Source organism: Pocillopora damicornis, chromosome 1 (genome assembly GCF_964200805.1).
Source record: "Pocillopora damicornis chromosome 1, jaPocDami1.2, whole genome shotgun sequence".
Classification (NCBI taxonomy): Eukaryota; Metazoa; Cnidaria; class Anthozoa; order Scleractinia; family Pocilloporidae; genus Pocillopora; species Pocillopora damicornis.
The window spans coordinates 9333068-9357500 of record NC_142670.1 but is presented as its reverse complement, the minus strand read 5'-3'; the positions used below and the strand labels follow the sequence as shown (position 1 = coordinate 9357500).

The 24433-nt window shown below is 38.0% G+C and overlaps 2 protein-coding genes across 2 annotated transcripts in view; both read right to left on the bottom strand.

Moving 5' to 3' along the window:
- The window catches only part of LOC149051840 (replication factor C subunit 1-like), a 362202-nt gene that overhangs the window by 237267 nt on the left and 100502 nt on the right, over window positions 1–24433 (bottom strand). The gene's annotated exons all lie outside the window — the stretch shown is intronic.
- The window catches only part of LOC149051846 (uncharacterized), a 34449-nt gene continuing 33357 nt past the window's right edge, over window positions 23342–24433 (bottom strand). The window contains exon 9 of the mRNA XM_089214922.1: window positions 23342–24293. Within this exon, the coding sequence (XP_089071048.1) occupies window positions 24282–24293 (12 nt within the window). The 3' untranslated portion in view covers window positions 23342–24281. The remainder of the gene's footprint in view (window positions 24294–24433) is intronic.

Genomic DNA, 24433 nt, shown 5'->3' with positions numbered 1-24433 from the left:
TTCCCGATTTCTTGAACCTCCCAGACAAACAAAAAATGGTTCCAGAAATATCTGGATGAGGTAAATTTCTCCTTTCTTTGTTTGCCTCTGTTTTGCTAATTGGACATAAAGATTGCTCAAATAACAGAAGGTATTATGAAATCGGCGGTTCCAAAAAATCTGGATTATACTGTAATTTTCCATATTGTAGGGAAATTGTGAGCAGCAGCACCAACAATAATAACAAGAACAAAAAACAACAACAAAAACATCTCTGTCTCTAAAGATTACAAAGAATGCGTAACTTCGATAGTGTTATGTAATCTATACAGTACTGATGTTATCTAAACATTGATAAATCGTTTTACTACCAAGACGCATCATCGAAGGTATTTTTCTTCGACATTTTCTCTCCTTTCAAAACATAATATAACAGATCTTAAAATAAATAATTAAACAAATAAATAGCACGAGATAAATACAGTTACATCACGTTTTAGAATCATCTATGAAATTAAAACCGTCGCTACATGTCGCTAGTGTCACTCGCGTCATGTATCATTTAATATACAGCGTTATGTAATTTTTTCTTACGTTTAAATTGTGGCTCGCATGACTCGCATGGTTTTTCTTACGTAAAAACCGTGGCTCGCACCTTGGCTCGCATGGCTCGCATGTTTTTTCTTACGTTACAACCGTGGCTCGCATGACTCGCATGGCTCGCATCGTGACTCGCATGACTCGCCGTTAGTTACTGGCGTAAAATCTTCCATATAAACACAACCGACTGCAAGAAATTACGCCGTTAGTTACTGGCGTAAAATCTTCCATATAAACACAACCGACTGCAAGAAATTACGCCGTTAGTTACTGGCGTAAAATCTTCCATATAAACACAACCGATTGCAAGAAAATGAATATTTTAGATATATGAAAATTCACATATTTGCACTGCGGTGGAGAGATGAAATTAAGTGATCCTCGCAGCTAAGAACACTACTGAAACGAGTAGTTGTAAATAGGACCTGAAAAAAATTCAGGCCCGTATGGGATTTGAACCCATGACCTCTGCAATACCGGTGCAACGCTCTACCAATTGAGCTAACAAGCCAACTGGGAGCTTACCTTTTTTTCAGGTCCTATTTACAACTACTCGTTTCAGTAGTGTTCTTAGCTGCGAGGATCTCTTAATAACATATCTCCACCGCAGTGCAAATATGTGAATTTTCATATATCTAGAATCTTCATTCACTTGGATGTTTATTTGTACCCAATTCATTAACCAGTTCCCAGTTGGCTCGTTAGCTCAATTGGTAGAGCGCTGCACCGGTATCGCAGAGGTCATGGGTTCAAATCCCGTACGGGCCTGAATTTTTTTCAGGTCCTATTTACAACTACTCGTTTCAGTAGTGTTCTTAGCTGCGAGGATCTCTTAATTACATCGATTGCAAGAAATTACGCCGTTAGTTACTGGCGTAAAATCGTACATATAAGACAACCGACTGGAAGAAATTACGCCGTTAGTTACTGGCGTAAAATCGTACATATAAAACAACCGAGTGGAAGAAATTACGCCGTTAGTTACTGGCGTAAATCTTCCATATAAAACAACCTTATATGTAGGATTTTACGCCAGTAACTAACGGCGTAATTTCTTCCAGTCGGTTGTCTTATATGTACGATTTTACGCCAGTAACTAACGGCGTAATTTCTTCCAGTCGCTTGTTTTATATGTACGATTTTACGCCAGTAACTAACGGCGTAATTTCTTCCAGTCGCTTGTTTTATATGTACGATTTTACGCCAGTAACTAACGGCGTAATTCCAGTCGGTGATATATATATATATGTAACATTTTACGCCAGTAATATAATTGAATTATATTTTAATTTATTATAATTGAATTACCGACTGGGTTAGTGGCGTAAAATCTTACAGTATATAGACTGTGTTAGTCACATATTACGCCGTTAACTAACTACCGTTCTCCGGAATATATATAACGGCGTAATATGCGACTAACACAGTACGATTTTACGCCAGTAACTAACGGCGTAATTTCTTCCAGTCGGTTGTTTTATACGTACGATTTTACGCCAGTTACTAACGACGTAATTTCTTCCAGTCGGTGATATATATATATATGTAACATTTTACGCCAGTAATATAATTCAATTATATTTTAATTTATTATAATTAAATCACCGACTGGGTTAGTGGCGTAAAATCTTACAGTATATAGACTGTGTTAGTCACATATTACGCCGTTAACTAACTACCGTTCTATATATTCCCCTCCTTCCAGTAAGCACCCCTTCTAGAATAAGTACCCCCCTCCCCCCTGTTTTTAAGTCAGAAAGTTTAGTTTGAAAGATATACAATACAATACAATATTTACAGTACAATATTTATTTGCCATATACGACATTTACACATGGAAAAAAAAAATGAAGAAAATTGATGACAGAAAATAAATGGCGAGAAAACCTGAAAGAAACCACGAGGCTTATAACAAGTCAGGTTTTCTCACTTAAAATAACTAATCTTATATTAGAATTACAATATGGACTTATGGTAATTAACTTTGACCGCGCACACGTACACACACACACACACACGCACACACATATTAAGTAAGTTAGTTAAGAATTACTGCCTTACAGAAGCTAATACTTAGAGAGAAGAAATTCCTTAAGCTTTCTTTTAAAAGAAGCGGAGGAGGGAGAACAGTTATGTCAGAATTTAACGAATTATAAAAGTTTGGACCTTGAAAGTAAATTGAAAACTTCCTGGTGTTCGTTCTGCACAGTGGCAAACGGAAGGACTGAGCATTCCTAGTATTATAATTGTGGATTTGACTATTCAGTAAAAAAAAGTTGAATTTGGAAGGGAGTGTAGAGTTCTCGAATGAAAACATAAAAGTACCTAATTGAAACGAATGGATATCATGAAATTTTAAGAGTTTAAGTTCCTTTAAAATAGGGCCAGTATGGGCAATGTATGTAGAATTGCTTACTATTCTTAACGCACGTTTCTGTAAGGTTACAATTCTTTGAAGGTTTGACTTATAGGTACCAGCCCAAGCTAAATTGCAATAATACAAATATGGAAGGATCATAGAATTGTATAAAGTACGAAGGGAGTGAGTAGAGAGAAAAAACCTAGATTTATGAATAATACCTATAGATTTGGATAATTTATTTGCTGTTAAGGATATATGCGATTTCCAGGTCAAATTGTCATCTAATAAAACACCCAAAAACATGGTCTCAGAAACACGAAGAATAGGCTGCTCATTTATGAAAACTTGAAATTCAAAGGATTGCTTCTTTTGCCAAGGCTTGAATACCATAAAATTAGTCTTGGCTAAATTCAAGGAGAGCCGGTTTGCTGCAAACCAGGTTGACAATTTGTTTAATTCTCTATTTAATGTGTTAATTAGGTAAACAGGGTCATTATGGGAGATAAATAAGTTTGTATCATCAGCAAACAAGATTGCATCAAGCAGGGAAGCATTGTTCAAATCATTAACATACAGGATAAAAAATAAGGGACCAAGAATAGAACCTTGAGGCACCCCACAGGGAATCCCCTGTGGGGCAGATCTAACGTTATTAAATTCGACAAATTGTGTCCTCTCAGAAAGATAACTTTTGACCCATTCTAGTGCCAGACCACGGATCCCATAATGATTGAGTTTTTCAAAAAGAATGTCGTGATTTACCGTATCGAATGCTTTCGAAAGATCTAGGAATACTCCAATGGCATGTTCTTTTCTATCAAATGCAGAAGAAATTTTGTCACACAAATCGATAAGCGCAAGGCTAGGAGAGCGATTTTTTCTAAAGCCATATTGATTATCACATAAGACATCGGAGTCATTGAGATAATTCATAATACGGTTGTAAATTATTCGTTCCAAAAACTTTGAAAAACACGGTAGAACAGAAATAGGTCTGTAGTTGCTGAAGAGAGCTTTGTCACCTGATTTAAAAATAGGTATGACACGAGCAATTTTCAAATCATCCGGAACGATACCATGAGTAATGGAGAGATTTACAATGTGTGTTAATGGAGAGGAAACGCTGCATATAGATCGCTTTATGATAGACATAGGGATATTGTCATACCCAGCCGATTTTCCCGCCGGAAACGTAGATGCGATATCTATAATCTCCTCCTGAGTTGCTAAATTTAGGAACATTGACTGAGGGAAATGACCAGGAAGAAAATTCTTATACGAGGTCGTAGATTGAATTCGTTTAGCGAGGTTTGGTCCAATATTGCTGAAGTAATGACAAAATCGATTAGCAATCTCCATTGGGTCAGAAATATCTTGATCATCAACCTTAAACACAGAGTTGGGTTTAGGTCTCAATTTCTTGCTGTTTAGTACCTCATTAAGCAGACGCCAAGTGGCTCTTATATTGGATTTTGACTCGCTTAGCCTCTTATCATAATATAAACGTTTCGCGATTCGTAGGGAGTGATTCAGTTTGTTCTTATAAGTTTTATATTTCGCTTCGTTCCAGAGAGAGGGGTTTGAAATATACTGCTTGTATAGTTTGTTTTTCTGCTTGACAGATTTAAGTAAGCCCTGGGATATCCACGGTTTCCTAAAGTGAAGGCGACGCTTCAGTTTCTTCAAAGGAAAATGTGTTTCGCAAGCTTTAGTGTATCGCTCAAGAAATTTGCTGTAGCAGATTTTAGGATCATTATACCCGTCTATATTGAGCCAATCAATACAATCTAATTCCTCTAGGAAGTTGGAAATGTTTAGCTCGCTTTTGTCACGGACAAATATGTTCTCTTGGTGTTCGCGGGTACACTTATGATCGAAGCAAATGGAAAAGATAGGCAGATGGTCCGAAATATCCGTTATTAATAGTCCAGACTTCAAATAACTGTGCTCGACATGGTTAGAAAAAATGTTGTCAATCAGAGTTGCAGTGTGAGAAGTAATTCGGGAAGGTAACGTGATTAACGGAAAAAACAGGTGAGAATACAGGCCATCTAGGAATTCCCCGGTGGCGTTGTGGTTTTGATTTTTAGCAGATTCAAATTAAAATCTCCCATTATATCGCATATCTTGTTGTCCCGAGATATTTTCCCTAATATTTCGTTCATTCTGGTCACGAAATCATTTACATTTTGATTTGGAGGGCGATAAATTATACCAACAATGATATTTTTCTCATGGGGTCGAATGATCTCAATGAACAATGCTTCCATCACCTCAGCTTCATCAGCATAAATATCGGTGCGAATTCTAAAATCAAGATTGTCTGATACATACAAGCCAACATCTCCACCCGATTTAAAAGGGCGATTTTTGTAAACAAAGTTATAACCATCAATTTCGACTCCAACTGGTGAATCCATTAACCAGGTTTCAGTTATCCCAACAACGGAGAATTTTATATCTAGAGAGGTTAGAAGGGTCGATAGTTCATCAACCTTTTTTTGAAGGCTTCGAATATTTAAATGGAACAATGAAAGATGATTCGATTGTTCACGACTAATCATGATTTCTTTTTGAAGAGTATCGTTAAATTTATCTTCTACATAATAAGAACACCCGCCGTCAATATTAAAATGTATGTCAGGGTCTAGATCATCCGAACGAATTAAGAACCGCTCAAAATCGGAACTCAAAGGATTGATAAATAAGTTAGATAGTCTCTCGGGATCGAAATGAACAGGTCCATTTCTGAATTCATGAATCACCGCAGCAAAGTCACTGTCATCTAAGTGACTAAACGGTAAATTGGTAAGCGACATTATCGTTATTTAGTTAATAAACTTAGCTGGGCTCTGCACTACGTCTTTCCTTTATAACAAGTCTGTCCAACACGAAGTATGCCGTCTTCCCGGCTCTCTTTGCCGCATTCAGCTCATCAACCTGCCTTTTCCGCTTTTCGATGGTCTCATTTGCGAGATCTTCATTCACAAATATACCAGATGGTTTTATCCTTCGGGCGGCTCTAAGAATATCATCCTTCTGCCTCCAGTCGCGTAGACGACACACAATGGTTCTTGGGCGTGTGTTGATACCATCAGCAGCACCTGATCTTGGTCTTGCTCCGGTGCGATGCGCTCGCTCGATCATCGGCTCAAAGCTCAGGTTTAGTTTCTCCTGTAGTACTTCCTTCACCTTTGTTTCAGTATTCAGCCAGGTCTCGTTGTGTTGTTCGGGAATTCCATCGATGCGGACATTGTTTCTACGGATTTGGTTCTCAAGGTATACCAATTTTTCTTCTTGTTTATGTAACCCTGTTTGGATGTCATCAAGTTCTTCTTCCATTTCGTCTATGGCGTCTGCAGCTTCCTTCAAGTCGTCAATATCTTGTTGTGAATATTCTAGGCTCGCTTTTAGTTCCGCGACAGATTTGACAACCTTGTCGATTCTTGTATTTACAGAAGACAGAACCGACTCAAACATGTTCTTAAACATCCGTTCCTGCATCTGGAGCATCTCCCTCAGAGTCGCTAGAGAAACGAACTCGGTGCTCGAAGCGTTTGTGTCTTTTCCAGTGTTAGAATCTTTTCCAGTAAAATTCATAGAGGTTTTAGCATTCCGCGTCAGCATGTTAAATGGATCACTTGACAGTAAGGCAATATATAGTAAAGACAAAAACTTACAACAAGTCATGAGTAAACGAAGAAAGGTAATAGATAACGCAGGTCAAGACGCCGTGGCCGGCGGCCATATTGCATAAATTAAGCATAAATTAAATTAAAAGATAATAATGTTTTGCTAAAAATTCATCCGTAATTTGATGCTTGTATGATTGATAATGCTTATTATTTTTAAGCTTGTCATTATTTTTATACTGGCCTTTTTCAAGTAGAGGGTCAAATCTGGACTTCAAAACTGCAGTGGATATCCTGGTTTGCTGATGTGAGTACAGAACTGATTAATAGAGCAAAAAGGTCAAGGCTTATATTAAAGGTCAGCAACATATAGTCTGATCATTGTGTACTTTTAAGTAGTTGTACCTAAGTCTAAGTGACACCCAGCTTCATGTAATTTTTTCAAAAAAGTTGCTACTTGTAATACAAGGCAATGGGGCTGTGCTGCTGGTTTGGGTGGCATTTTCAAGACTTGCTTAGCAAGAAGGGGGTAAAATTTTGAATAGTGTTGCTAGAGTGGGGAATAACACATTTTCATGACTTGGAAATTCTTGTACATAATAAAGTAAGGATCTACAAACAGGAAGGTTCAAATTGGATTGAAATGTACCAGAATGCTATTGCACTGAAGGTGAAAAGTAAAGTGTTCTAAATTCACATAAACAAATGTGTTGCTTCATTTTAGGATCATGATCTACTTAAAAGACTTGGTTTTTAGCTGCATAGATGCATCTATAAACAGAAATTGACTAAGTTGGAAACACAAAAATTACATTTCTGATAAAGTGACTAACTTAGCAGATATGGGGTGTATAATAGTCCATTTTACACTTGTGTGCTTGGTTGCCAAGCCTTTGAGCAGGAGTGAGGCTAAGGTTGACCTCGTTATGATACAAACCTTGCTGCTTTTCAAATGCAAATTACTTTGTTGTCATGTTAACTGGATACTGGTCTCTATCACGACAAGGTCACCTTCAGCCTCACTCCAAATCAAAGGCTTGACAACGAAGTAAAATACAGACAACTGTAAAATGGCCTATTGGCCACAGAGTAGACTATAATGGAGCAGGTGTTCTTAAAGGCCAGCGGCGCACACTTAGCAACAATTGACCCAAGAACTCTCCCCACCCCTAATCTGGAAACTGTGCCATTTCAGTCTGAATATAGACACAGCGCAATAATTTGAGGCATTCCTTTATTGAATGGGTTTTAATGGAAGTGTATTTTGAGTGAACTATTTGGGTGCAGCTGTTTTTTTAATGTTCATGTGGTTTCCTTTCAGACCATTTGATTTTTTAGGTGATTTTAGCAACAGATTCACCATTGCTGTTATGTTTGGAGCCACTTCCAGCACATGGTTGAATATGTTTTTAAAACCAAAAAATGGAATTTTTCAGATGCCTGACCCAGTTGGATGGGTGCAGGGTAAGTGGTCATACATGGTGACCTGATTTTGAATAAATGAAATGTTCGTTGTTGTTGTTTTTTTTAGTTTTTCTCACAGTTAAAAATCACTTAAATATTGTAGGAGCTATAAGTTGACTCAGTTGCCATGGTGAAGTATTAGTTTATAAACAAATTTTAACATAGTTAAATGGAATTTAACATAGTTTAAATGACTAGGAGCAAATATGGTAAGTAGCATTTCAAGCATTTGGTTCATGTCTTAGCCAGCTGTTAGAATCTGTGCAACATTTGTTGCATTCAGCAGAGTTTGCAGCAATACTGTGGTTGTTGGGGCCCTGGGGCCATCCTCGTCCAGCGGTATATACCTTATCAGTGTATGCATTGTTTTGTCATTGTGCCTTTGTTGTGTTTGCTCTTCTATGCCGTGGCATTGCTGTCCTTGCAGATAGCAATTCTTGACGTTTCCCTTCCCCATAAGCCCTAACTGCAGGCTTTCTTCTGCAGGGTTTATTTCTATTTATTTGTTTATTTATTCATTCATTTATTTGTGTTTTCCTCCTCTGAACCATATGGCTCTAGTGTGACGGGTGCTCAGAGGGGGCTTGGGGCAAGAGGCTTGCTGCTGGATTGTGAGTTGAGTAGGCCAGTCAGGTGTTCTAGAACCTTGGGGTGTGACTGTAGGTGCAGCTCTTGGGCCCCTTGGGCATCTAGCCTCCATTTGTGATGTGGCCGGTAGACTTGATATTAAGTTATTTTTTAAATTTATTTGGAATATTTGTACAGGCTGCCTCGGTTCGGCTTTTAATAGCAGGTTTACATTACCTCTATAAATGATAACAAGGCCAGATGACCACACTGGGAACCACATTTGTGACTCTTTGTTGAAGTCTGTGAGTTGTTTTACTCTTTAACTCTCAAGATCTGATTATTTATTAATTCTCCCCTCTAGCTGCTGCACAATTGCAAATTCATCAGTTATGAGAACTTTTCTGTTAGATCAAGAAAACATCTTCTACCTGAGAAGTCTGGGTATTCTCATCACCTGTTTGCAGGAGAATGTAAGGATATTATAGGGAGAAGTTACCTGTTAATCATATCAGGGAGTTAATGTCCCATGGCTTTTAACCAGTACTGAGAAGATGTAGGAGAGTATGGGGCCTATGATTTATCATCCTTAGCTGAGAAGACCAGAACGTCTAACCATTTGGAGATGTTATAGCAAAGGCAGCACATTCTCCTCAGTTATTTTAAGACCCTGAGTGTTTTTTGCAGTCTTGCACTTGAACCCTCAACTACCTGCACAGCAAGAACACCTTTGCGATGTAGAGAGAAATGACAAGAGCACATCCAAACCGGTTGCTAGACAATTTAATCTACTTAATCTCTTTCCCTACATCTAGGCTGTTTGAAGGGCTGCAAAACTCCAGAAAAGAGGGTAATCCCCACAGTATCAACGAACGCTTTTCGTTCAGCTAATTAATTCTTGTTTTCTTGTCACCATATTCTCACTAATAGCGTGGCTCCATTTCCTGCAGATAAATACACACACAACTCACAATTCCTCCAACCACTGTAATGAAGGGCTAACGCTCCAAACGTCAGGTTTTAACTTTTTACAGTGGCCAATTTACATTATCAACTCAATTAATAATACAAAATTACATTTATACTCTCCCCCTGATGCATAACACAGTTTCTTTAGAAACTTACCCCCTTTACCTGCACGGCAGTCCAGCACTCAACGTGAACTAGCAGAAAAAAAAGACTCCTCTTTTTAAATTAATAAAATATAAGTGACTGAGTGTTATCACTGAGTGTTATCACTGTTTAATACAGGTCAACGACGGCTTATACTATTTTGCGAAACGAAACGAAACGAAACGAAACGAAACGAAATCGGGTCAGATGAAATAAAACAAAAGGAATAATGCAGATATATTTTCAAATAAGGTAAAGATAACTTTCACAAGGATTTTGGAGTAATCGTTCATTGATAAGAAGGATTTTTATTCATTTCGCAAAATAGTAATTTTAGGAGAGTTACTATTTTGCGAAATGGACTATTTTCACTCTGCGGTGACAACGTGACCTCTTTCATGTCGCGAAAATACATTTAAACATTACAAATTAGTATATAACCGAACATTTTGGCCTCCTCTTATTTCTTAAACCGTATTAAAATATATTTCGCAGAATAGTAATTTTAGGAGAGTTACTATTTGGCGAAATGGACCATTTTCACCCCTGCGATGACAACGTGACCTCTTTCATGTCACAAAAATACATTTAAACATTACAAACTAGTATATCACCGAACATTTTGGCCTCCTCTTATTTCTTGAACCGTATTAAAATGTATTTCGCAAAATAGTAATTTTAGGAGAGTTACTATTTTGCGAAATGGACAATTTTCACCTTGCGGTAACAACGTGACCTCTTTCATGTCATAAAAATTCATTTAAACATTACAAATTTGTATATCACCGTACATTTTGGCCTCCTGTTATTTCTTAAACCGTATTAAAATGTATTTCGCAAAATAGTAATTTTAGGAGAGTTACTATTTTGCGAAATGGACTATTTTCACCCCTGCGGTGACAACGTGACCTCTTTCATGTCACAAAAATACATTTAAACATTACAGATTAGTATATCACCGTACATTTTGGCCTCCTCTTATTTCCTAAACCGTATTAAAATGTATTTCGCAAAATAGTAATTTTAGGAGAGTTACTATTTTGCGAAATGGACCATTTTCACTCTGCGGTGACAACGTGACCTCTTTCATGTCGCGAAAATACATTTAAACATTACAAATTAGTATATAACCGAACATTTTGGCCTCCTCTTATTTCTTAAACCGTATTAAAATATATTTCGCAAAATAGTAATTTTAGGAGAGTTACTATTTTGCGAAATGGACCATTTTCACCCCTGCGATGACAACGTGACCTCTTTCATGTAACAAAAATACATTTAAACTTTACAAATTAGTATATCACCGAACATTTTGGCCTCCTCTTATTTCTTAAACCGTATTAAAATGTATTTCGCAAAATAGTAATTTTAGGAGAGTTACTATTTTGCGAAATGGACAATTTTCACCCTGCGGTAACAACGTGACCTCTTTCATGTCATAACAATTCATTTAAACATTACAAATTAGTATATCACCGTACATTTTGGCCTCCTGTTATTTCTTAAACCGTATTAAAATGTATTTCGCAAAATAGTAAGTTTAGGAGAGTTACTATTTTGCGAAATGGACTATTTTCACCCCTGCGGTGACAACGTGACCTCTTTCATGTCACAAAAATGCATTTAAACATTACAGATTAGTATATCACCGTACATTTTGGCCTCCTCTTATTTCCTAAACCGTATTAAAATGTATTTCGCAAAATAGTAATTTTAGGAGAGTTACTATTTTGCGAAATGGACTATTTTCACTCTGCGGTGACAACGTGACCTCTTTCATGTCGCGAAAATACATTTAAACATTACAAATTAGTATATAACCGAACATTTTGGCCTCCTCTTATTTCTTAAACCGTATTAAAATATATTCCGCAAAATAGTAATTTTAGGAGAGTTACTATTTTGCGAAATGGACCATTTTCACCCCTGCGATGACAACGTGACCTCTTTCATGTCACAAAAATACATTTAAACATTACAAACTAGTATATCACCGAACATTTTGGCCTCCTCTTATTTCTTGAACCGTATTAAAATGTATTTCGCAAAATAGTAATTTTAGGAGAGTTACTATTTTGCGAAATGGACAATTTTCACCTTGCGGTAACAACGTGACCTCTTTCATGTCATAAAAATTCATTTAAACATTACAAATTTGTATATCACCGTACATTTTGGCCTCCTGTTATTTCTTAAACCGTATTAAAATGTATTTCGCAAAATAGTAATTTTAGGAGAGTTACTATTTTGCGAAATGGACTATTTTCACCCCTGCGGTGACAACGTGACCTCTTTCACGGCACGAAAATACATTTAAACATTACATTATAGTATATTCTCAAAGATCTCAGTCACCTCCTCTTTAATGTAGTAATTTCTAAACTAATTGAATGTAGTAATTCCGAAAAATGTTTATTTTGCGAAATGGATTATTTACTCTCGGCGGGCGGCAACGATGTTGCCATTCTCGTGTCACACAATATGTATTTGGTTGATGCAGTAAGATTTTGTCCTCTTCTTATTTCATAAACCGTATTTAAATACATTTTGGAAAATAGTAGTTTTTGGCAGGCATACCATTTTGCGAAACGAAATATTTTTATCCTTCAATGACAAAAATGTCTTTCTTTTCGGGTCAAAAATTTACTTTTAAACATTACATTATGGTGCACTCCCGATCTTGGTCACCTCTTTATTTCCTAAACCGTATAAAAATATATTTCTTTAAGTAGTAATTTTGGAAGAATTGCTACTCTACGAAATGAATTATTTTTACGCCATGATGAAAAATATTGCCATTCTATTGTCAACAGTACATATTTGATTACTTAAAAGATTTACATATGCTTTAAAAATTGCAAATTTACTGGAAACCCAAAACCTGAGAAAGTTTTAAATGCGATTGAAATACAGTAGAACCCCCCTAACTCGAACCCCCCGGTAACTCGAATGAGATCCAATTTCCCTTGGCCCAATTTTTCAGTCATTTACTATCAGCTAACTCGAACAATTTTTTGTCTCCTTGGGAAATTTGAGCCGGCTGAATTCTACTGTAACGACTGAATAGACTAATGTAGAAACAAAAATTGAAATACTATTAATTTGTTGAATTAGGTCTTTGTGTAATTTTCGCCTATTTCAAACTTCAACATTGCAAGAAGCAAATCCTTGTGACCGTCTTTCAAACGCTGCTTTACACTGTTGGTGACAGTTATCAAGCCTCTCCAGAAATACGGGTGCCTTGGAAGGATACAGCTCTTATCAATGCAATAAAACCTCTTTGCCTTTTTTTTATGCGTTACGACCATTTCAACATTGCCGTTATCGTCTTTTTTAGGGTAGCGATAACGCTCCTCGTGAAGTAGAACAATGTTGTAGGGCGCTATCTGTACTCTCTTGGGGAACTCATTTGTGCAACCGGTGCATGTTCTTGCATTCGAGTAGTCATGAGTAAACACCACATAAAAGGGCTCGTCATTCTGGTAATACTCGATGTATCTCGTGGGCTTTGGCACCATAACGTCATAAGGGTCTTCTTCTGACACGACTGGCACCTGGCTTACGTTATTTTTCCCTCTTCTTTGTTTTGCTCGTTGATTCGGCTTTCCCCCAAGCTGTTTAGAGAGGTTTGCGCTGATGATTTTTCCCATTTTGTTAGAAGCTTTCTTGTAAGTGGTGATGAAACTTCGCAGCTTACCAATCTTCTCAGCGACAACAAGGACGTGAGGGCACAAACCACCACTATCACGGAAAGATTTGCAGGTCTTGTCGCACGATATCTTCTCTTTCTTTGTTTTTACTGTGTAACTGGTATCAAACTCAGTGACGCAGAAGTTTGTATTTGCAAGTTCTATGATCTTATAATGCGACAGTATGATTTCCGCCCTCCTCCATATATCTTTAAGCTCATAAGAAGGAAATTGTAATGAGAGCTGGCACTCGACAAGGCCTATGGACAATTTTCTAGTGATGGCCTCATCCCTCCTTCTGCTGGGAAGGATACAACCAAAGACTTTTTTTATTTTTGCGTCGCGTTGCTGGGATGTCATTTGTGTCCACTGTAATGGATCCACCTCAAGGTGATTATAGTCTGCGGACAGACGATATTCTCCCATCTGATAGATGGCTTTAACCAGCTCGTCTAAATGAGGCTGCACTACGCGTTTCTCAATGAGATCGTGTATCGTCACCTGATCAGTTTTCTGTCTGGAAATCTCCTCTTTTATGACATTGTTGTATGCCTCGGTTCTCTGGTTTTGCCACTTGTTTGGCGGGTTTCCAAGGCCAGCAGCAACACGAACAGGTCGTAACATGCATTTCTTCATACTCTCAGATAAAGGTCGAAGACGACCTTCACTTGAGTGAAGCCATTTGGTAAATGCCTCTGGCCATTGGCCCTCAGTAACCTTCAGCTCCTTATCAAACTGCTCTTCAGAGGTACAATCTACAAGACCTATAATCCTTCTCCCATCATGCTCAGAGCCTAGAAGCTCGCGAGCTACTTCCGTTTTCTTTGGTGACGGTACCTTCAATTCTGTTAACTTCTTTAATATGTTTGTTTTAACATGGTCAAAACATCGGAGATGGATATTTGTGTCACTTGAAGAAGTTCCATGAATTGGAAATACCTTCTCGAAGCCTGTTTCCAAAGGAGTTTCTCCATCAGTTCCATAGGTTAGATTACAGATGCCCTTCCTCTTTAAATTTGCTGCTAGGTACTCGTAGTCCTCCATTTCCCTACTCGTGCTTGTCATGATGCCTGCCAAAGTAGTTGGGTGTTTATCGCGTGCATTTCTATGAACAAACATTGGATGTGGGAAAGTTAAAGTTGTCAAATAGAAAGGTCCACAGTTGTAAGTCATATCGATACCGCGTTGAGATTTGGGACTGGTTCCTGAACAAAAACTTTTTAACCATTCAATATGCAAATCTTTCGCTGCGAATGTGTTTGGGGAGGTATCTTTTCCGTGGCGAAGACCAAATGAAACATCTTTTACAAAGTCAGAAGTTTGCAGTTGAGTAACTAATTTGGTAAAATCGGCTGCTTTTTGTGGTCCTGTACTCCGAGAACGAATGCGATTTTCTATTTTGCTGGCCTGGTTGTATACTTGTTTTCTGTTACGTGGGATGTCGGACACAGATTTGACATTAGAAACACCACCTGCATCTTGCTGTACTTTCGTGATTACGTGCTTTGCAGGATTCTCTTCGGCATACTGTTTTATCCTCGTAAGGACGCTTGGTTTTGTTCGAAAAAAAGCCTCTTTGTGATGTTTCACGTTTCCATGGGCCTTTCTAGAAAATAGCTTTTCTGCTTCCTCTGTTACTTTATGCTGTATAACAGCATATCGTCCAAGCTCCCCTTTGCGGTGGTCATGTACCTTAGTTATAATACGGCAAAACTCATCTGAAGAAGCATGCCAGCTGTAATGACGCTTGACAGAAAAAATGTGGCTTCCTTCAGGATTTTTTTCCTTTTTTACGTTTGCTGACTCTTTTGATACGAGATTCACTGGAAAAATCTACCCTGACAACTTCGGTGGGACAAGAGTGACGCGCGTATACTCCGTTACCATCCGTCGTCAAATCTCCTTCATTAACGATGTTTAGATCGACAATAAAAATGGCCGACTCGGTAACTCCGTGTGCCACCTTGCGGCAGACTTTCTTAGTGTCAAAATTACCTGCGATGCAGATATCTATAACTTCTTTTGTTGAAAGACCCTTCTGAGAAACTTTAAAAACAGGTTGCCCATTGATTTTTAGGCCTAAAAAGACAAACGAAACACAGATAATAAGCAAAAACTCTTGATACTATTTGCAGCCATTTTCTCTATCATTATGGGGAAATATAGTATGCTTCGTACGAAAATATATTTCAAAATACCTTAAATGAACGCCTACCAATTATAAAGCATTTATACAAAACTCCTTCTTAAAGTGAAACACGCAAGGTGTTTCAAAACCGTCTGTTTCTTCTAAAATCTCAATTCTGATCGATTGAATCAACCACAAAGGCTCTGGGCAGTTGAGAGAAAACTAAACTTGTGGTTTCTAAAAACCTTTTTCCAACTTCTCAAAATTCATCATTTCAACTGTGGTCTCTTGCCCTTCCTTTTCAATTTTGTTTGTTTGTTTTGTTTCCTTTCTCTTTTCTAATCTTTCTTTACCTTCCTGAGCTTTCTCGGAGTCGTCTTCATTGCTGTAGGGATCGTAGTTATCATTGTCGGAGCCAACTTCGGGCTCATCTTCTTCAGACACGTTAAGGCTGCTCGAAGAAGATACGTGAGACCGCCGCCGTCTTTTTTTTGGTGTAACAGCGATGCTATTTCGACTTCAGTTGACCTAATCGTTTCCATATAAAAGAAACAAATAAATTAATTCGGTGGGTCCTCTATCATTAGCTTGTAACAATTCTCTTCTTATGTGACGGGTAAATTCTATTCGGAAAAGCAAAAACTGAGTGTTCCTGTTTTCTTAAGATACAAATGGAGAATACAAAGGTTAATAACCGAAAAACAGAAGTCCCGCTTAGTTTTTTTTGGCACTTACGTGGACCTTTTCGAGGGTCGTTTGGAACATGAAGGGATTCCGCTATCGTCTTCCATTTCCTCTTCCAGCTCGCGGGCTGCACTTAGGTTAACTTTAGTCTTGGAGAATGCATTCGTTTTGGCTCTGCGTGTTTGAGACTCTATAAACTGCTGAAGTTTTTTGTAAATAGCGCCATCTGTGGAACCCGTAATATCCAGTTCATTCACGGGCTCATCTCTCCTCATGGACGCCAAACTGATGCTCACAGAACTTTTCACAGGTTCGTTTTCTACCAGGCCTTTGCCAATATGTATATAGCTTTCTGAGGTATGGACTACGTCGGAGCCATCACTACTGCTGAGCACAATCATTGGAACAGATAGCTCTGCCCTCCCTACACTTTCTTCGGCACCGCTGTTGCCAATCGGTGAGCAATCATCTGTGAATTTCACAGTATCAAGTAAGGCAACATTGCATTTATGCAGTTTAATTCTCATGTATTTCAAATTCTGACAAACCCCACAATAGACAGTCAGTAACTTCCTTAAAAAAGTACGTAATTTTACCGTAGTAGGGTAACTGGCGTTCGTTGAAATGTAAAACCAAATAAGCTTTCTGTTCAGACATGAATGAGTACAGTTGCATCAGGGAAATGTATTTAACTTAATGGTTTGTACAGGAAAGTGCTAATCTTAAACGACGAAAATCGACCACGGTTTTGTAAGTGACGCTTTAAGGTAAATACAAACCGTGCTTTCAGTCAAACTGTATTCACTACAATTCTCGCTCAGTATATGAATACCTGAAACTCGGCTTTAAGTTGGTGGTAATTAAGTAAGCTATTATTACATCTGTGCCTAAACGATAAGATTGCATACCATTTCTCTCTATTAATCCCAGCTCTTTACTAGTCGAAGATGGCGAAACACTGAAATGAAAGAAAAATTATTTTAAAAACGAAACCCCGCAATATCATCTGTTGGACAACCTGTTCAAAGTTAATTTCAAATATATAGATGGTAAATTTGCTTTCTCAGGTCCAGGGGATACCGTGTTCGAAAGTAAAGTTACTTGGACATCAAGCGATATTCATCTATTTCCTCTGCTACACTTTCGTCGGTGTAATAACAGTAAAGGATAATATTGTAATAATCATAAGAAATAGGACTGGTACCTTTCATTTTCGCTCATTATAGAGAGCGACTGCAACATATAATTTTTTACACCACTAGAAACCAGGCGCTGCCATATCCAGCGACAGACTCGTTCGCATGCCGTTTCCTCTTCTTTTACCTCTGAAAATACTTTGAGAAGGCCGGTGCCTTTACCACCAACTTCGGCGGGAACAGGATGGGTATCTACAATAAAGAAGCAGTCGCTTGCAAGGCCAATTATGAAGACTAATGGCTCACAGGTGTATATGGCAACGCAAAAATCTTTTTTCGATAACATGGAAGATAAGGCATGGACAAGGTTAGTCTGCCCTTTTTGGGAGAATACGAAGTCGCTCTCCAAGATTTCTTCGGAAAAATCGTACTTGCCAACTTCAGCACCAACACTCCGTATCAGTTGGTACGCCGACAGAACATCGTAGAGTTCCTCACAATTCCTGTATGGATTTACCACTCGGGGGAACTCTGTGATGACATTTTCTGCCACTTCGCAAATATTTTGCCACAGCTTCTTACTACCCCCAATTGCTTCTTCTCGGAACTTACGTATTTCATGAGCAATTTTTACACATAGAAAGGCACAGGCATTAGTTCCATCATTATCCGGAAATTCTTCAGGTACCTTGTCACCTCTGGATACAATCTGTTCAACCCTTCTGTCGTACTGTTCTAGGCATGAGGCTTGACTGACCTATGAGGAATAAAGTTTGACTTTCACACAAAGATGAATAATCTTTACTGTAATTATTTTTAACATTATAAGTTTATTTTAGCTTGTTTTATCTGATGTTCGAGGGCTTTTTTAGGAGACAAGGACGACAAGACTGTCACCACGCATTGGAAATATTCCACTTTCCCAACAAATACTTCTCCAAATTCCTTTTTGCCAGTAAGATAATGTGGTTTTTAATTTTTTTGTGTCTACAATTGTCGTTTAAAAAATGGTTTTTAAAATATCTTTGTGAAACGTATTTCCATGCCAAATCATCATGTGAGAGAAAAGAACAAGGTTGTTTGCAGAAACTTAAAATGGTATATTTTGATAAACTGCAGTTTTGTAAAATTACTCTCTACACGGAACACTTCGCACTCTTCAGGAAATTTGCAAAGCTCGATTACTGGCTGGGTTACATTAATGACCCTTTCACGAACATTTTCCTCGTTCTTGACAAGATTAAAAAATATTACCCTTTAAAAAATACAAATGACTAACCTTCAAGGGGATATTAAGAGTAGACATGGTAGATCCCTGGCTGATCATGGAAACCACTTCTTCAACCTTTGGCCGTTTATCAGGGTCAAATTGAGCACACTTAAGCCAAATCTTGTTGACCGAATACCAGTCAGTAGCATGCTTGTGTTGATATTTGCATGGCTCCGTTGGCAATTTTCTCGTTATGAAGAAATGCTCCAGTGCTTGCAGAGGTGTTTTTCCCTCTCTTAGGGCTGCTTGTATCTCATCAAAGTAGGGATACTTGACACAAGGGTTCAGTAATACAAACAGGGTCATGCCTAAAGACCAAATGTCGGCTCTCTTAAGATCTTCTCCTGATGCAAGTGGTAAACGAATCGCTTCAATCAGCATTTCTGGGGCCATATATACCGGTGTTCCTCGATTAACTCGAGCAGTTTGGGACTGCAGGATGGAATTAGTTTGTGTCTTAGTGGAGCGGCTTTCACCGAAATCAGTTAGCTTACATAGCAGAGGGCGCTGTTCCCAGCCTTCTCTCTGAGCACTTGTAGTCAGATCACAGTAGTGTTGATTGGTGACCAAGATGTTAGCCGGCTTTAAATCCCGATGGGCGACATCTTTGTCGTGCAGATATTTAAGACCCAATGCTACATCCTTGCAAATGGTGGAGATGACTTGAGGGGTGACGAAACCGTCGCAATCGGAGCCCTCAAGAACACCAAGAAATTCTGCAAGGGAGCTAACTTTTGACTCGATACCGAATGGTTGGAAATCGAAATACACATACTCGAGAATAAGGGCGAAGGGATTGTTGCAGATTCCCTTGAACTTCACAATGTTTGGATGTTTCAACTCTTGAATGATTCTTGCTTCCTTTACAAACGTTTTCTTATCCAATATGTCCTCGCCGAGCAATTTCTTAACGACCACTTTCTCCGCAGCGGCTGACTTCCCACCCGCATCAGGAACAGTCTGCCAGTTAGCAGTGAACACAGCACCATAAGCGCCCTTACCAATGATTTCCTTGTTTGTCAAACACTTGAAATCATGAACTGGAAGACCTGAACAGTCGATGGTCTTGGGCTTAAGAACAGGAAATTTAAAAGCCATAATCTTGCCTGATTTAACAGCACACAAAGCGAGCACAAAGCAAACTTCTTGCAGCACGTGGAACTTGCGCAAATGCGAAACACGATCTCTTGCTCGTAAGGAAGAGGTGTGCGACGGGGGTGTAATCAGAAGCGCGTACGCGTAACTTTTCCATGTATATTATTTTTATTAAAAATTTTGAAGCAAAGGAACTGTATTACTTGCGATTATAAAACTGCTGGACGACTATTTCGGCATGGATATGCTTCTGTTCTCTATACGAGACGGAGAGTCTAAACATGTTTAGACGCCACTGGAAAACTGTCATGTTGGTTCAACATGCCAAGATGTTCGGTGATATACTAATTTGTAATGTTTAAATGTATTTTTGTGACATGAAAGAGGTCACGTTGTCACCGCAGGGGTGAAATAGTCCATTTCGCAAAATAGTAACTCTCCTAAAATTACTATTTTGTGAAATATATTTTAATACGGTTTAAGAAATGAGAGAAGGCCAAAATGTTCGGTGATATACTAATTTGTAATGTTTAGATGTATTTTCGTGACGTGAAAGAGGTCACGTTGTCACCGCAGGGTGAAAATTGTCCATTTCGCAACATAGTAACTCTCCTAAAATTACTATTTTGCGAAATACATTTTAATACGGTTTAGGAAATAAGAGGAGGCCAAAATGTACGGTGATATACTAATCTGTAATGTTTAAATGTATTTTTGTGACATGAAAGAGGTCACGTTGTCACCGCAGGGGTGAAAATAGTCCATTTCGCAAAATAGTAACTCTCCTAAAATTACTATTTTGCGAAATACATTTTAATACGGTTTAAGAAATAACAGGAGGCCAAAATGTACGGTGATATACAAATTTGTAATGTTTAAATGAATTTTTATGACATGAAAGAGGTCACGTTGTTACCGCAAGGTGAAAATTGTCCATTTCGCAAAATAGTAACTCTCCTAAAATTACTATTTTGCGAAATACATTTTAATACGGTTCAAGAAATAAGAGGAGGCCAAAATGTTCGGTGATATACTAGTTTGTAATGTTTAAATGTATTTTTGTGACATGAAAGAGGTCACGTTGTCATCGCAGGGGTGAAAATGGTCCATTTCGCAAAATAGTAACTCTCCTAAAATTACTATTTTGCGAAATATATTTTAATACGGTTTAAGAAATAAGAGGAGGCCAAAATGTTCGGTTATATACTAATTTGTAATGTTTAAATGTATTTTCGCGACATGAAAGAGGTCACGTTGTCACCGCAGAGTGAAAATAGTCCATTTCGCAAAATAGTAACTCTCCTAAAATTACTATTTTGCGAAATGAACAAAAATCCTTCTTATTAATGAACGATTACTCCAAAATCCTTGGGAAAGTTATCTTTACCTTATTTGAAAATATATCTGCATTATTCCTTTTGTTTTATTTCATCTGACCCGATTTCGTTTCGTTTCGTTTCGTTTCGCAAAATAGTATAAGCCGTCAACGACAAAAGACAAGAAAACAACATTTAATTAATACCATAATTCATCATTTATTTTATGTCGAGTTTATGTAAAAAATGCATCAAATAATATCAACAAAATGATGGTACTGCGTAAAAACAGAACAATAGATTAGAATTCTAACCATAAGAACTCTTAGTAATTAACCAGCAAATGATTTTTCTTCTGTAATTTTCTTGTGTAATATTTGTCCTATAGAAGAATTATAATCTGCAATTCGTTAAGGACATTTGAACTCTAAATACTAACATTGATATTGGGAGACAAATATGGAATAAATTTTACTTCAGAGACAATTCATCGTTTTATTCGAGTGATTCCGCCCTAAGTAACCGTTCCATACAACCCGAACAGGCCGATGGGACTCAGTCAAGGATGACCACAACCGCTAGACCACCGCTGAAAAGCGGTGAAAGTGACAATGGATAAGAGGAAAAAAATTTGGGAATTTGACAACCGACCGCTCAATACAGGTTCGACTATTAATTCCGAGTTAGCCAATCAGTCCACGCGAAGAGCTTTATTCACCTGTGTGGTATATTATAAAAAACCGCTCAAACGTGGGTAGATGGAGTAGAGTTATGAAGCACGAAGAGAAAATCTAAGAAGACGAAAGAAGTCCAAGTCCAGCAATTACTCAGGAAAATTCTTACCTTTACTTTCTGAAATCGTAGCTCTAAGATTCTTAAGAATCCATCCTCTAACCACGTTGCCGTTTACACTCCCAACGCGGGGGGATAAACGGAACCGCGACCCACCCATCCCCCCTTCCCATGGCTCTTTTTTAAAAATGATATGATTGTAATATATGCTATCGTCAGCAGCGAACTCCTGCTAACGTCAGCAGCGAACTCCTTAGATCTGGGGGGAAGTCAAAATATCAGGACTTACTGTATTTTTGGATCCGGTACAAGGTCTTTAGAAGGGGGAAGGAAATTTATCCTTGCTCGCCTTCACTTCGGTGAATATCTCGCGTTAGCTTCATTAAGAATCTCAGATTAAACATAACAGGAATGCGTAGCGACAATGCTCTCCCCATGCCTGTCTCTCCCAGGTTGATCCTTACCTCCACGATTTTTCCACGCCTTGTTTTTCACGGTTTTCCTTACTCCTCAGAAACCAGCACTCTAAATTCGAGTTGCAAATGCCACCTTCTTAAACCGTTTTCATTTCACATCTTGTATGTCACCCATTCGAGGGTCCCCCTAGAGTTAACTGTTCGCCGTATATCGGTCGGAAAACTAGCTGTTAGGCGTGAATATTGAGAAATTTGAACCCTTATTTGCAGAAAAAAATTAACCTAAAAAATCTTTCCTTCCAACAATGTGTTATTTTATATTATTCTGGGTTAACCGCAGCAGAAAAATGGCTAAAGTTTTAACCGTTAGCCGTGGAAAGTTCTCCTCGGTCGGCCCTGCTCAGTTTTAAGAAAGTTTTGGGTTTTTTTGTACAGGCTGTTTTAGTTAAGTCTGCGATCGCGGAAAAAAAGTCATCAATATTTTCTACACTCGTGGAACCGTACCGACCTAGGGTACCTCCTATAATAAGGACGCTTTCGATAAGCAGATTGAAGCACCATCTCCCAAAGTGAAAGGTAATTTCTCTTTTCTTGCCTCCAACGATTTTTGACAAAACATCATATCTGCCTCATTACATGCAAAAGGGGCGCGTTGCGTGACATCCTGAGGAACGGCTACCAATAAAACTTGCAGTTATAAGATCTGAAAGTATCGAGATTTATACCTCATTTGATAACTCTATCCAAGGAAATGGGCAAAAGTTGAACGAATGAGATATCGGTGCGCTCACTACTTCAAACGACAAGATGTGACAAAACACCTCATCTGTCGCATAACGCGCTAAAAGAAGTGTGTCGCGTGACATCCTCAGGAACGGCTGCCTTTGATCGATACTAGTAGTTAAAGAGTTAGAAAATATCGAAATTCATCTCTCATTCAATAAACCTACTCAAAGGAGTGAGCAAAAGTTATTAAGGGAATAAGACTTAGGTGCGCTCACTACTTCAAACGACAAGAAATGGCTTAGGCAGGTTGATGCAGAAATTTTCTCCCTTTTGTTATTGATTTCCTCTTCCATTCTAACAAATTGCCAGCGACTTGTTTCATTGTTTGACATTCAAATGTTAGTTTATTGTTCTTACATAATAGGTAAAGAATCTAACCGGAGAAACTAAATGAAATCATTTGGCTCCAACTTTCTAGCTCGTTCTGAGCTTCTTTTAATGCTTTGTGCGCCAGTAACTAAAATTAAGATAAAACTTCTCGCTTTGCCTTTGGACGATTAGTTTAAACAAAATACTTAAAATGCATCGTTCTGCTTGTAAAAAATAACACAATTTATCGCGTTCAAAATTAAAGGAAAAATTTCCGAAAATTGATTAATAACAGGATTAAATCCTGGCCATTACGACCATAATCTGTCATTTAACGTCCAGATAAACCAAATTCTGATCGGCAGAAACGAACTTTAGGGACTAATGGCTGGGTACAAATCCTCGAAAAGTTAATCACAATTTCCATCTGACATAAACTAAGATAATCGAACGATCGGACAACTGATTATTCTCTAATTTCCATGGAAATTCTCCACACATGCACATGGCTACAACAGCTTTACATCACTCATGAGACAAAAAACTGATTAAGAAAAATCTGTAAAAAAAACTGTGGAAAACGTTTTCAAGTCGTTTTAACTTCGACGTAAACGCGAACCTTAATCCTCTTCGTAGCTAATACTTAGATTTTAAAAAAACCTTTAACATAGCTTGTCGTGATAATTATAAGACATCATATAAAAAAAAGGTTGTTCCGGCAGGATACCAAAGATGAAGCTCGTAAGAGCAGTTCAGACAAGCAAAAAGTAAACTTTTGAATCAATGGAAATCCATTCTCTTGTTAAACTTGACTTTGGCCGTCTTTTGGTTCTTCCTGCTTTGAAAAGAAGACTCTTGACAAATATTTCATCGGTCGCTTACTGGTTTATTGTCCAAAAATCAGCGTTTTCAGGTATCCTAAAACTCCCTGGGATTCCAATGCTCACTGCCTTAACTGAAAAATAAAAGAATCTAAGTTTAGGGAGGATAGTTGAGTTGCCATGAAATATTTCTTAGCACATGAAACGATACATTGCACAACAGGATTGTTTTTAAAAAAAATTTATTTTAAGAAAAATTTTAAAAGTTTTTTTA